The sequence below is a fragment of the Salvelinus sp. IW2-2015 genome, linkage group LG3, assembly GCF_002910315.2.
Source record: "Salvelinus sp. IW2-2015 linkage group LG3, ASM291031v2, whole genome shotgun sequence".
Lineage (NCBI taxonomy): Eukaryota > Metazoa > Chordata > Actinopteri > Salmoniformes > Salmonidae > Salvelinus > Salvelinus sp. IW2-2015.
Window position 1 is genome coordinate 21,375,229 of NC_036840.1, and position 14,460 is coordinate 21,389,688.

Below are 14,460 nucleotides of genomic sequence, written 5' to 3' on the forward strand. Positions count from 1 at the left end.
AGAGAGAGAGACAGAGAGAGAGACAGAGAGAGAGAGAACCCATGAACCATAACTACTCTAACTGCCGAAGCCAAACCCCAAACTCTCTCCACTCCTCATTAGAATACTGTGGTTGGAACTTTTGTAAAATTCCATTCAATTTCATGAAAGTTCCACATTGAGAATGAAGTGTCTGATATACATGCATGAGAAGATGGAATTGACCCTTTAACTGGTGTCAAATGTCTGGGTCCATCCATAAAGCATCTCAGAGTAGAAGTGCTGATCTAGGATCCATTTWGCTTTTTAGATCGTAATTAATTACCTGGACAGGTGGGACCTGATCCTAGATCAGTTAAATGTTACCTGTTGGGAAGTTATCTTCAGACGTTGCCATGGTTCCCCTTACACTGCCAGCTTCTCTGGAGAATGACCTCTCTGTAATAAACAGGTGCATTGGTTATGAATAGAGAGACACAACATATTATAAGCCTTGTCATAAGACATTTTAATGGGCCATACATGCTTAGAACAAGTTATAACTCATTGTACTGGGATGCTTTAAGTAAAGTGGTAACAACATATAACCAACAATTGAAGACAGAATTTATACTATTTTGATAAATATTTTAAAAAAAATAACTGGGCGGTTCGAGCCTTGAATGCTGATTGGCTGWCAACCGTGGTATATTAGACCTTATATCACGGGTATGACAAAACATTTATTTTTACTGCTCTAATTACGTTGGTAACCAGTTTATAATAGCAATAAGGCACGAGGGGATGTGGAATATGGCCAAAATACCACAGCTAAGGGATATTCTTATGCACGACAGCGCAAGAGTGCCTGGATAGAGCCCTTAGCTGTGGTATATTGGCCATATACCACAAAACCCCGASGTGCCTTATTGCTATTATAAACTGGCTACCAACGTAGAATGCAAGATTGTAAAAAAAATAGGTAACAAATCAATCTTTCTATTACTTTGTAGTACTTCATTGTTCATTTTGGTGAGACAGAGAGTGACATGTCTTTCATGTTGTTTATTATGACAAGTGCAGGAAAGAGAGACAGAGAGAGAAAGAGAGCAAGAGAGAGAGAGAGAGCAAACAGGAGGCATCTGCCAAGCTCTGATTTCATAGGGTCCCCATCTAAACAGGAAGAATAGAAAGGGAGGGAAAGGGGAACAAAACAGACCACCATAGACCTTTAAATCATCAAGTTGTCAAATAGTTCAATAAAACGGAGCTATTATGACTATTCATAGTACTAGACAATCAATCATCAAAATATTAGCACGGTCAAATTAGTTTTACATTAGATATTTGGTGGATATTCGTTTTTTCTCTCATCAATAGTTATTGGACCAAGCATGCCATGACTATGAAAATGATATATTCTGAATCAGGGGAGGATGGACAGAAATTCACAACTTTTTTCATTTGTTAAAATGTAGATATCATTTTTGTTGTTGCTTTCAATCTTCAATAGATCTTAGAAAAAGCATGCCATGACTATGAAAATGATATATTCTGAATCAGGGGAGGATGGAAGAAAATCAATGAATTGGGGTCCATCTGCCCCTGATTCAGAATATATCATTTTCATAGTCATGGCACACTTTGTGTAAGAACTTATTGAAGATCTAAAAAAATGTAATAAAAAAWATATATATATCCAAAAAATAAACCAGTGGATTTTTCTCCATCCTCCCCTGATTCAGAATATATTATGTTAATGGTCGTGGCACACTTTGTCTAAGATGTATTGAAGATTGAAAGAAGAAAAATATATATACAGTACCAGTCAAAAGTGTGGACACACCTACTCCTTCAAGGGTTTTTCTTTATTTTTTACTATTTTCCACATTGTAGAATAATAGTGAAGACATGAAAACTATGAAATAGCACATATGGAATCATGTAGTAACTAACCTTGATGACAGCTTTGCACACTCAAACCATCAAGCGCTATGATGAAACTGGCTCTCACGAGGACCACCACAAGAAAGGCCCAGAGTTACCTCTGCTGCAGAGGGATATTAGAGTTACCAGTCTCAGAAATTGCAACCCAAATAAATGCTTCACAGAGTTCAAGTAACAGACACATCTCAACGTCAACTGTTCAGAGGAGACTGAGTGAATCAGGCCTTCATGGTCGATTACTGCAAAGAAACCACCACTAAAGGACATCAATAAGAAGAAGAGACTTGCTTGGGCCAACACGAGCAATGGACATTAGACCGGTGGAAATGTGTCCTTTGTTCTGATGAGTCCAAATTTGAGATTTTTGGTTCCAACTCTTTGGTTCCAACTTTGTGAGACGCAGAGTAGGTGAACGGATGATCTCTACATGTGTGGTTCCACCGTGAAGCATGGAGGAGGAGGTGTGATGGTGTGGGAGTGCTTTGCTGGTGACACTGTCTGTGATGTATTTAGAATTCAGGGCACACTTAACCAGCATGGCTACCACAGCATTCTGAAGCGATATGCCATCCCATCTGGTTTGCTCTTAGTGGGACTATCATTTGTTTTTCAACAGGACAATGAACCAAAACACACCTCCAGGCTGTATAAGGGCTATTTGACCAAGAAGGAGAGTGATGGAGTGCAGCATCAGATGACCTGACCTCCACAATCACCCAACTGAGATGGTTTGGGATGAATTGGACCACAGAGTGAAGGAAATGCCGCCAACAAGGGCTCAGCATATGTGGGAACTCCTTCAAGACTGTTGGAAAAGCATTCCTCATGAAGCTGGTTGAGGGAATGCCAAGAGTGTGCAAAGCTGTCATCAAGGCAAAGGGTGGCTACTTTGAAGAATCTAAAATCTAAGATATATTTTGATTTGTTTAACACTTTTTTTGGTTACTACATGATTCCATATGTGCTATTTCATAGTTTTGATGTCTTCACTATTATTTCTACAATGTAGAAAATAGTCAAAATAAAGAAAAACCCTAGAATGAGTAGGTGTGTCCAAACTTTGGCTGGTACTGCACATATTTCAAGAAACAAAAAAAGTGGTTGATTCTGAATATATAATTGTCATAGTCATGGCATGCTTTGGTAAGAGCCATTGAAGATTGAAAGTCTGAATATTTTTCTCTCTCCAAATCTCCCCACAAAAAACAGCTGTAGATGTTTGTCCATTTTCCGCTGATTCAGAATATATCATTATCATAGTCATGGCACGCTTTATGTAAGAGCTATTGAAGATTGAAATCAGAAATCATATATATTTTTTAAAGTATGGATTATTCTCCATCCATCCCTGATTCAGAATATGCCATCTTCATAGTTATGGCATGCTTGGTTCAATAGTTATTTAGAAGAGAAAACCGAATAAACACCGAATATCCGATATAAAACTAATTTTACCTTGGTCAAACTATTCCTAAAGATTATCATTACCTAAAGGTTTGTATTTGAGAAAAGAAATACATCTAATGATTATATAGGCCTTGGCCTGTAATATATCCCCAAATAGTCCTAATTAATAACAATATCACTGTAGACTACTACTGCAGAGGGTTGTACATCTGAGTGTACTTTTTTACTTGTATCACTTACTCACCCATTTTTCTACTTCGGGTGATAGTCTCAATTTTTACCGGATCATGGTGATGATGCTTGTGGTCATCTGCTGAGAGCTTTCTCCGGTAACCGCGACTCGTGTCAACTCCGTTACCCACCGCCACCGCGACCGGTTCTACCTCCTGTTCCGCATTTGACATCTTCGATCAAATAATTTCCCACTTCTCCATGTAACCTTAGTGGCCCTACCGAAAACCCCGCGATCGACAGTGGATCACGCGCCACCGCGCCCTCCTTGCGCCTCGCGCGCACTATCCACGCAGAACGCATAGGGGAGGGGGCAAGGGCTCATAAACTTTTACTTTCCTGGTCGAAGATAACATGAAACGTTTGAGTAAACCCCACACTTAGAGATGCATTGTCATAGAATACTAGTAATATGGTGTTGTCAACTTGTTACTTACGGTATTCTAAATTAGAGAAAATCGCTGTTTTACTTATAGATTTCCCAACATCATCAGAATTGTCATGTCCTTTCCTGTGACGTTTGGCTCATGAGACACCAGTTCACTGTGTCACAGGTGCGGAGAAAGTGCACTGAACAGGTTAATAATCCCTGACTAAACAAATAACGTTTCTTTATTTTCCAAAATCCACTGCGCTGACTGTTCTGTCAACAGAAACAGGAATTCCCAGTTATAAATATAGGCCATAGGCCTGTGGGAAAGATTTTACTTATTTTTTCAATCCTCAAATGCATTTTTCCAGAACTTTGAGTTCTGGGTGTTTTATATAAAACATTTCCACCTCTCTGACTGAATTATGTCATTCATAATTCCTTGGTATCTCAGCTATTTCACATTCTAAAACGGATACTGCAGTAAACTAGTCCGAATCAAATCATATCAAATCGTATCGGTCACACACATATTTAGCAGGATTTGCGGATGTAGCGTAACGAAATGCTTGTACGCACGCACGCATGCACACACATACACACACGAGAAAATGTATACATCCAAATGTATTACGCTTTATCCCAATCTAAGAATGTTTAACACTTGCATAGACCTATTGATACAGTTTATAATTCCAATTCCTATATAGCCTATAGGCCTAGCCATTGCATCATTTGAACATTTCCACAGTGTCTCCTGCATGCACTCATGTGTCCTTTGCCAAAACCAAACTCAGGCACATCCTAGGAAGCATCAGCGTTTCCCTTTCCTCTTCTATATCAGCCTGGAGTTAACACTTAGTATAGTCTGCTGTAGGCTTACACTACAGCGCTATGGAGTCCAACTGACTGAAAAGAATGACCCAATATTGCCATTAGCATCTGTAGTATTAAATGTGGTTTTAATCACTTTTCGCACTACTAAGAATTGTGTGACCTATGAAATGCGGACAAAAAGCATAAACATAAAAACACACAATAATAGCCCATAACACAATAACAAAATATATAATCAATGCAACACAATATTAAAAAAATGTCTAACACTACTTTAAAAAAACTTTTTTTTAATGAAAGAAATACTTTGTGATGTGCATGTTTTCTTTCTGAAAAAGTCGCGTGTTTAGTTCTGCTGTTTACCAGGAAATAATAACCTACTGTAAAAAAATAGAACACGTGGTAGATATCAATTATGACATCAGGGTTCCATCATAATTGAGTTCTATGATGTATCCGAATTTTCACATGATTCCCTGGGAAACAGAACCAAACATTAGACTGGAATGCACTTTTCACCAAACATATGCAAATCCTTTCATAAGTCAAACATTACTTCAATGAGCAGAGGTGTGTGAGTTACAATGACATCCAAACTTTTTCAATCCCCCATCCTTCACCAAGAAATTGATCTACGAAGTGGTAAGACTACAAACTGTTCAATTATTAAAAGATTGTGAATGTATTTCCATAAAAGGTTTACTATAAAGAAGGTTTATTTGCTTGAATGTGTCTTTTTCTCTATAATTTACAAATAAGTCAGCATACATTTCCAAGTACTGGCTTGATGACCCAAATGGCACCCTATTCCCTATGCAGTGCAGAACTTTTGACCAGGGATAGGGTTCTGTTCAAAAGTAGTGTACTATGTGGTGAATAGTGTTCCATTTCTCTAGTCACAAGTAGTGGACTTTGTAGGGAATAGGGTGCAATTTCTCTGGTCAAAAGTAGTGCACTATGTAGGGAATAGGCTGCTGCTTTGGACATTAACCTTTACTTCTGCCTGTCTTCCCTCCACAGGGTATTTTGATGAGGTATTTAGTATTCAGGAGCATGACCAGCAGTCTGGCAGGGCCAAATGGCGCTACTCCATACCCGATGACCCTGAGGCAAACCTGGGAGGCACCTCCAGAGTCCCCGACCACCTGCAGGCTGGTTTCCTCTATCGTGTCTCCGTCTACCAGGACCTGACTGAGGGAACAGACGACCAGGGCTTCCAGGGCTACCAATGTGGCCTGTGTCGGCTGCCCCTCCCCAGCCTTGCTTCCCTCCAGGCCCACCTCTTGGTCAGCTGGACCCACAACACAAGCTGTAATCGCCTCTACAGTGACATGATCAGGCTGTGTCCGTCTCCTCCTCCTCCATTGGTGCATGTATCTGAGGAGCCATCACCATCTTCCCCCAGCCATGTCCACAATAACCAGCAGGACCAGGAGGCTGATAGGGCCTGTCATCTCTACGCCGTCCCCAATGGCCTTGAGGCAAAACTGGGATCGCGGCGAGGCAGATGCACTGACCACCTCCAGGCCGACTTCGTCCGCTATGTCTCCAGCCAGGTCTGTGTGTGTTGTGTGTGTATATGTGTGTGGAGGAAGGGGGAGAATTGAGCAGAAGACACATTTCTGTTGTTTACTGAAACATATGGACAATAAAGTTGTATTGTATTTTATTGTAGGCCTCCAATAACAGTCCAGGCTACCAGGGCTCTGAGGGCTACAAGTGTGCCCTGTGTCAGCTGCCCTTCCCAACCCTGGCCTGCCTCCAGGCCCACCTTCTAGACAGCTGGGAAGGCAGGCAGGCCTGTAGCTTCCTCTACAGCCAGATGATCAGGCGTTGTCCCTCTCCTCCTCCTCCTATGGTGGTGAAACCAGTTCTGCGCATCACTGGCTCCTCCTGCTCATCCTCTGTTTCAGTCACAAAGAAACTTCCAAGACGCCATGCAGAGCACCTTCATCCATACTTGCCTTCCACTTCATCATCCTCAGTCTCAGCCACTGTGGTATCTTCATCATCCAGGCACCATGAGCATGTACTGTCTCCAGTCCTGCCTACCTCCTCCTCCTCCACCTCCTCCATACCCTCCAGAAAGAGAAGGAGAGACAACGACGTGAGCTCGAGAGGGGCCCCCAGGAGCCCCAGCCTCCACCCCAGCTTTAGCACTCTGTCTCGGGGAGACGAGAGCCACCAGGCTGGCCCCTCCGTGATGAGACCCATGGATAACCTCCAGAGCTACCTCCCTCAGCCCTACTGTTCCCAGCCCAGCAACAGTACTCTGTCTTGGGGGGAGGAGAGCCATCAGGCAGGCCCCAGCAAGAGACACAGAGAGCTGGAAGCCACCAGACAGGGATACCCCGGACCCAACTGCACGGCACGCAGGCCAACAACGTGCAAGACAAAGTGCAAGATGCTACAGAGGAAAGCCCTTGTGTATCCTCATGAAGTGTGCCCCAGCGATATGCCCAGGGCTAGACCTACTATGTGAAGATGAATAGGTCATTAAGTAATGTTTTTTTGGTTCTGGTGTGTTTTCAGTCCACTGTTAACTTGTTTTTTACTTAAGTGTGCATGACTATTATCTATGTAATGTTTGGGTCAATTCAATTCCATTTTTTTCTTATAGGAGGCAATGACGAAAATGTGATTTGATTCAGGAATTTCTTTTATTTCCTCAATTGACTGATTTGAAAAGGAATTGACCCCAACCTTGTATCTATGCATCATTTGGTACCATGTAGTTATGAATTGGGGTTCGAAATAAAGTAGTACCGTAAAATAAAGTGTTACCACACAGCCTATTTATGTGAATCCTATATAAAAAAAAATCTTCATGAATGAATTTGCTCTGCATTTGATGAATTTAAATAAAAATGTAATGAAACATCATACATTTTTGTGTGCTTTGTTATGTTTAACCAAATAAATAAGTTGTATTTCCATTTGTCAGAATCAGAAATGAAACAGAAATACCATACGTTCAAAATACTTTTTACATGTCTAATTGGGTGCCCAATACTGTACCTCAAATAATAGCCTTGACAACGCTATGAACTATCACTAACGTTGAACTACAAATACACTTTAAAAGATATCAGATACAATAATACCCTTGACAATACACTGTTTATAATTTGTGTCTCTCTCTCTCACACACACACACACACACACACACACACACACACGCACACACACCACGCACACGCACACGCACACGCACACGCACACGCACACGCAACACGACACGCACAACAGCAACAGCACCACACACACACACGCACCCAACACGGTGTGACTGACTGCCTGTAGGCGTGCTAGTGTGTGTGAGAGAGCCACGGTCAGTCACACTGTGTCGAGTGTGATGTTTAGCTTTCTGACCTAGACACATTTAGCCAGGTAATACACTGGTAATCATCTTTGATGATGGAGGGATAGACAGAGGGGGGAGAGAGAGAAGGAGGGGAGGGATGAAGGTTGAGGAGAGCAAGTGGACCCGTCCTGTCGTTACATTACCCAGGAGGACCAGCTAAAGGTAAAGACATTTTCTGTCTGTAATATTTGCATTAAATGAGAGTCGAAGTGATTTTTTTCTGCAGGTGGTTGTTTACCTCACCTTGACTGTGTATGTGTGCATGTCCCTAAAGTAGGTTACAGTAAAAAATATATATATACATTGTAACATCAACAGGATAGGTGCAGTGAAATGTGTTGTTTTACAAGGTCAGCCATAACACCTCTGGCGCAAATTGGGTTAGTGCTTTGCTCAAGGGCACCAATTTTTCACTTTGCCCGTCCCAGTTATTAAACCAGCGACCTTTCAGTTACTGGCCAAACGCTCTAACCACTTGCTACCTATTTTCACAGTGTGTTGGGTATGCTTTGCAAACAGTGTCACCTGGCAATATCAGTTTCTGAGAAACTGCTATCAACACATACACACACACACACACGTGCGCGCACAACACACACACCACACACCCACACACACACACACACACACACACACACACACACACACACACACACACACACACACACACACACACACACCACACACACACACACACACACACACACACACACACACACACACACACACAACACACACACACACACACACGACACACGCACCTCATCTGGTGTATTCATTTTATTCAGGATGTCTAAGACCCCGTCCACCACGTCTGCAGCCTCTGTAACTTCTGCAACGTCTGCAGCCTCTGTAACCTCTGCAACGTCTGCAGCCTCTACAGACAGGTAAGATCAACGTCTACGTTTGAGACTGAAGAACTTGACTGGCCATGATGGGCACAATAGAGTTATTGAGAGACATTGGCGCCGTACACACTCAGTTTGTACAAGTGATATTGTTGACTCAATGGTTGTGATATACCTGATGTGTTTGTGATGCCCTAAAATATCGACAAAACCGTCAAGCGCCGTCTCCACAATACTTGTATGAATATTTTTGTGCAGAAAAACTCTATTGTATCACAACTATTAGTTATAAAACTTGAATATGTACGAAGCCATTGAGAGATTTGTGTGGCTTCGCCTCATGTTTATTACAGTACTGTAAGTCAAGTCAAAGTGTCAAGATAGCTCTTGCCAATGTCTCCAATATTGTGAACACCTGGTGCCTCTTGGCTCACGTTCTGTAGCAAAGGTGGCAAATCCCGGAAGACTTCGTCCTCGGGCTCGGAGTCGGCTCCCAAGAAGGTGTCTAAGAAAGAGCAGAAGAGGAAAGACATGGAGAAGATACACACCACCCTGCTCWGCAGCGTGTTTGGAGCGGTACGCGCACAATTCTTTTTATTGAACCTTTATTTAACTAGGCAAGACAGTTAAGAACAAATTCTTATTTACAATGACGGCCTACACCGGCGAAACCCGGACGACACTGGGCCAATTGTGCACCACCATATGGGACTCCCAATCCCAGCCGGTTGTTATACAGCCTGGATTCGAACCACGGTGTCTGTAGTGACGCCTCTAGCATTGAGATGCAGTGCCTTAGACCGCTGCGCCACTCGGGAGCCCACACACACACACATTAAAGTTACTTTCACCTCTGACCCATGCTAGGCTAACAACAGTCCTGTGTTTTTTTCTTCTCACGGGGACATTGATGTGCATGCAAAATAATGAAAAGTCCTAGAAGCTACAACGTTAGCTAAGCTCCTGATCTTTGCATGCTGTGTGTGTGAGTGGGTGCCTGCCTATCTGCTTGCCTACCTGCGTGTGCCTGTATGTGTGTGTGTGTGTGTGCCTACCTGCCTGCATGTGTGTGTGTGTAGGTAATAACTCTTTAAGCCACACACACACACACACACACACACACACACACACACACACACATCACTGATCATCACACACACACACACACACACACACACACACACACACACACACACACACACACACACACAACACACACACACACCACACACACCACACACTCACAACACACACACACACACACACACACACAACACACACACACACACACACACACAGTAGTTATCCTCTCCAGCTAATCCTTATAGACACAGCAGTATTATTAGATCCTTAGTGTGGCTCAGCGTCACCATTCATTAGGATTAATAGGTAGAAGCTGCCGGAAGAGCATCGAACACAAAGGGAAAGTTGTATAATTGTTTTAGGAACTTTTTTGCTTGGGATATTTGTAAACGTTAAGACCCACTAGTGACCGATGTGATATTGTGTGTCAATTGATGTCTGATGTTTAATGAACAATTTCTGCTTCTCTTACTTTGTTTTTTGACACTGTAAAACTTAGCTCGGAGACATTGATTTAGGATAGAATAATTCGGACTAGAACTTAAACTAGATCATATTGAGCATGCAGTGTGTGTATGCTATGTGTGAAAAAACAACACGCTGGGGCGGCAGGTAGCCTAGTGGTTAGAGCGTTGGGCCAGTAACCGAAAGGTTGCTGAATTGAATCTCAGAGCTGACAAAGTAAAAATCTTTCATTCTGCTCCAGAACAAGGCAGTTAACCCATTGTTCCCCAGTAGGCCGTCATTGTAAAAAATGATTTGTTCTTAACTGACTTGCCTAGTTAAAAATTTAAAAAACACACGTGTGAATGAGGTTGACCGGTGTCCCAAACAAACGATTTAATCCACCATGATCAGGAAACATCCCCACTTATCCCCAATCCCTCACTAACTTCCTACCACACCAGATCTACCGGATCCAAAAACTTCCAACCTCCTCTTACACAACTGTGTAAATCTCAAATCGCCTGTGCTAAACTTCCATCCAAAAGTACCTGCATTTGACTCTTTAAGGTGAACCCTATCCAGTATATATAGATCTAAACACTATAATATTACTCAAAAGGACAGACAGTGTTGTTTCTCAATGGCAGCTCCCTCACTAAAACACACGCTACATACAAAAGTATGTGGACACCTGCTCGTCGAACATCTCATTCCAAAATCATGGGCATTAATATGGAGTTGGTCCCCCCCTTCGCTGCTATAACAGCCTCCACTCTTCTGGGAAGGCTTTCCTCTAGATGTTGTAACATTTCTTACGGGGACTTGCTTCCATTCAGCCACAAGAGCATTAGTGAGGTTGGGCACTGATGTTGAGCGATTAGGCCTGGCTCACAGTCGGCGTTCCAATTCATCCCAAAAGTATTCAATTGGGTTGAGGTCACGGCTTTGTGCAGGTCAGTCAAGTTCTTCAGCACCGATCTCGACAAACCATTTCTGTATGGACCTCGCTTTGTGAACGGGGGCATTGTCATGCTGAAACAGGTAAGGGCCTTCCCCAAACTGTTACCACAAAGTTGGAAGCACAGAATCGTCTAGAATGTCATTGTATGCTATAGCGTTAAATTTTCCCATCAATGGAACTAAGGGGCCTAGCCAGAACTATGAAAAACAGCCCCAGACCATTATTTATCCTCCACCAAACTTTACAGTTGGCACTTGGCATTCTGACAGGTAGCGTTCTTCTGGCATCCACCAAACCCAGATTAGTCCGTCGGACTGCCAGATGGTGAAGTGTGACTCATCACTGAAGGGAAAGCGTTTCCACTGCTCCAGAGTCCAATGGCTGCGAGCTTTACACCACTCTAGCTGACGCTTGGCATTGCTCATGGTGATCTTAAGCTTGGCCATGCTCAGCCATGGAACCCCATTTCATGAAGCTCCCGACGAACAGTTCTTGGATGACGTTGCTTCCAGAGGCAGTTTGGAACTATATAGTGAGTGTTGCAACCAAGGATATACGATTTTTACATACCACGCGCTTCAGCACTCGGCGGTCCCATTCTGTGAGTTTGTGTGGCCTATCACTTTGCGGCTGAGCCGTTGTTGCTCCTAGACTTTTCCACTTCACAATAACAGCACTTACAGTTTCCGGAGAGGATGCTGTCATTTGTGTGTATGATCAGCTTTAAGGATGAGATGTACTCCTCTCATTTCCTCACTCCTCCTTTTCTCCCCTCTCCGGTTCTCTCCTCTTCTGTTCTCTCCTCTATACTCTGTCACTGAGAAAATAAATATGGTGTACAATGGGTGCCACATCCTATGACGGTGCCACGTTGAAAGTCACTGAGCTCTTCAGTAAGGCCATTCTACTGCCAATGTTCCTCTATGGAGATTGCATGGCTGGGTGCTCGATTTTGTACACCTGTCAGCAACGGGTGTGGCTGAAATAGCCAAATCCACTAATTTGAGGGGGTGTCCACATACTTTTGTTTATATAGTGTCTCTCCTTTGCCCATTGTCTTCCTTTAGGAGAGGGAGTTGGCCCAAGCAGAGTTGGATGGTGAGTCTTCTTATCACAGTGATACTGCACATACAATAGAATGCTTTACTTACAGTAGATTGACTAGTTGCACAACTTATTATACGCAACCCGTGTTACTCAAGTTAGGATTCAGACAGGCATTATATTTGTGAAAAGTGGGTAGCTTTGAATCATCCATAGAAATAGTTTGACTAGATTGGGGAAAAGCCCCTCAGACCACGGCAATTTGACGGTACATTCATGGGTACACTCAGTATGGCAGCCGGTCCACCCATCACGGAACGTTGACTTGAATGGCAATGTCCTTTCTGGTAATTCTATTTCTATGGTGTCATCCTCACCTTCTGACTTCTAACCTTTAACCTTTGGCACAGAGCTGGACTTTGCCTTCAAGGAGTTTGACTACGACTGTGACGGCTACCTGAACTACAAGGACGTAGCTGAGTGCATGAGGACCATGGGCTACATGCCCACTGAGATGGAGCTGCTGGAGATAGTGCAACAGATCAAGATGAGGAGTATGTACATTTTAAGCTATTGTCATTTAAATGTGCTTATTGTCCAGTTCCTACCTGTGTCCTGACTGTTGATTGGCTGTCTCCCTTCAGTGGGCGGTCTGATGGACTTTGACGATTTCTGTGAGCTGATGGGTCCCAGGATAATGGGAGAGACAGCAGACATGCTGGGGCTGAAAGAGCTCAGGTCCGCCTTCTCACAGGTAGGAGACTGACACGGAGCCAAAGAGACTGAAATTAAGGGAATGATCATAAAACACAGGCCTACAAACACAGGCATTATGGCCCTACACAAACTCTCATTAAAATCTCCCAGCTTCTTCATTATTGTTAATGGCCCTCAGCCAATATTAACTCCCATGTTCACTTAATCACCCACCTTCTCTCCTCCTCAACATCCCTCCATCATAACTTTCCCCTCTCCTCCTCTCAGTTTGACCAGGACTGTGATGGGAAGATCAGCCAGGATGAGATGAAGGAGGCGGTGAAGAGTCTACTGGGGGAGAAACTGAAGAAAGGAGAGCTGGAAGAGATACTCAAAGAGATAGACATCAACGGAGACGGAAGCATCGACTTTGATGGTGAGGAGATAACTGTGCATAGACACATACACACACATGTAAAGTCACACACACATGGAGGAAACACTCACAACATGCAGAAACATGTCGACACACAAACACACACAGAAGTAAGATCACACACATACATACACACACACACACACACAGAGTCACAAACATACAATTATCTAAACAGTGGTGCCCATATATTTTGTAGCCTTTCTCATTTCCCTCTCTTGCCTTCCAGAGTTCGTCATGATTTTGTCCATTCGGTAAGTGCTGGAAGACCTGAGAGGATGCTATCATTTGTGTATATGATCAGCTTTAATGATGAGATGTACTCCTCTCATTTCCTCACTCCTCCTTTTCTCCCCTCTCCGGTTCTCTCCTCTACTGTTCTCTCCTCTATACTCTGTCACTGAGAAAATAAATATGGTGTACAATGGGCAAGATTATATTTGTAAATGTATTTGGATTCATCAGTTTGTAGACACTGATTGGCTGTATGTAATATGAAATCTAAATAAGATACCATTTTGCTATTTTAATAAAGAATTAGAATTTCAGAATTACACATTTTTAAAAACACATTTTTTGGTATAATTTTTTACAGTRTGCTTTTCTAAGTACAAAATAAAGACATGGGACAGAAGACATATCTACACATGTACAGTTGAAGTCGGAAGTTTACATACACCTTAGCCAAATACATTTAAACTCCGTTTTTCACAATTCCTGACATTTAATCCAAGTAACAATTCCCTGTCTTAAGTCAGTTAGGATCACCACTTTATTTTAAGAATGTGAAATGTCAGAATAATAGTAGAGAGAATGATTTATTTCAGCTTT

At 42.7% G+C, this 14,460-nt stretch overlaps 2 protein-coding genes across 3 annotated transcripts in view; one reads left to right on the forward strand and one right to left on the reverse strand.

Annotated features, from left to right (window-relative positions):
- The window catches only part of LOC111952382 (SH3 domain and tetratricopeptide repeat-containing protein 1), a 25,626-nt gene extending 21,804 nt beyond the window's left edge, over positions 1-3,822 (reverse strand). For both annotated transcript variants that reach the window (XM_023971005.2, XM_023970996.2), the window contains exons 1-2: positions 3,557-3,822; positions 346-417 (exon numbers count right to left, since the gene is read on the reverse strand). In XM_023971005.2, the coding sequence (XP_023826773.1) occupies positions 346-417; positions 3,557-3,716 (232 nt within the window). In that variant the 5' untranslated portion in view covers positions 3,717-3,822. The remainder of the gene's footprint in view (positions 1-345; positions 418-3,556) is intronic.
- Positions 3,823-8,189: 4,367 nt separating this feature from the next.
- Positions 8,190-14,180, forward strand: LOC111981247 (calcium-binding protein 2-like). Its single transcript, XM_024012437.2, has 8 exons — positions 8,190-8,276; positions 8,903-9,001; positions 9,406-9,538; positions 12,521-12,551; positions 12,908-13,051; positions 13,142-13,251; positions 13,482-13,629; positions 13,859-14,180. Exons 2-8 carry the CDS (start codon positions 8,904-8,906, stop codon positions 13,885-13,887), a joined length of 693 nt encoding a protein of 230 aa, XP_023868205.1. The 5' UTR covers positions 8,190-8,276; position 8,903; the 3' UTR covers positions 13,888-14,180.
- The last annotated feature ends 280 nt before the right edge of the window (positions 14,181-14,460 follow it).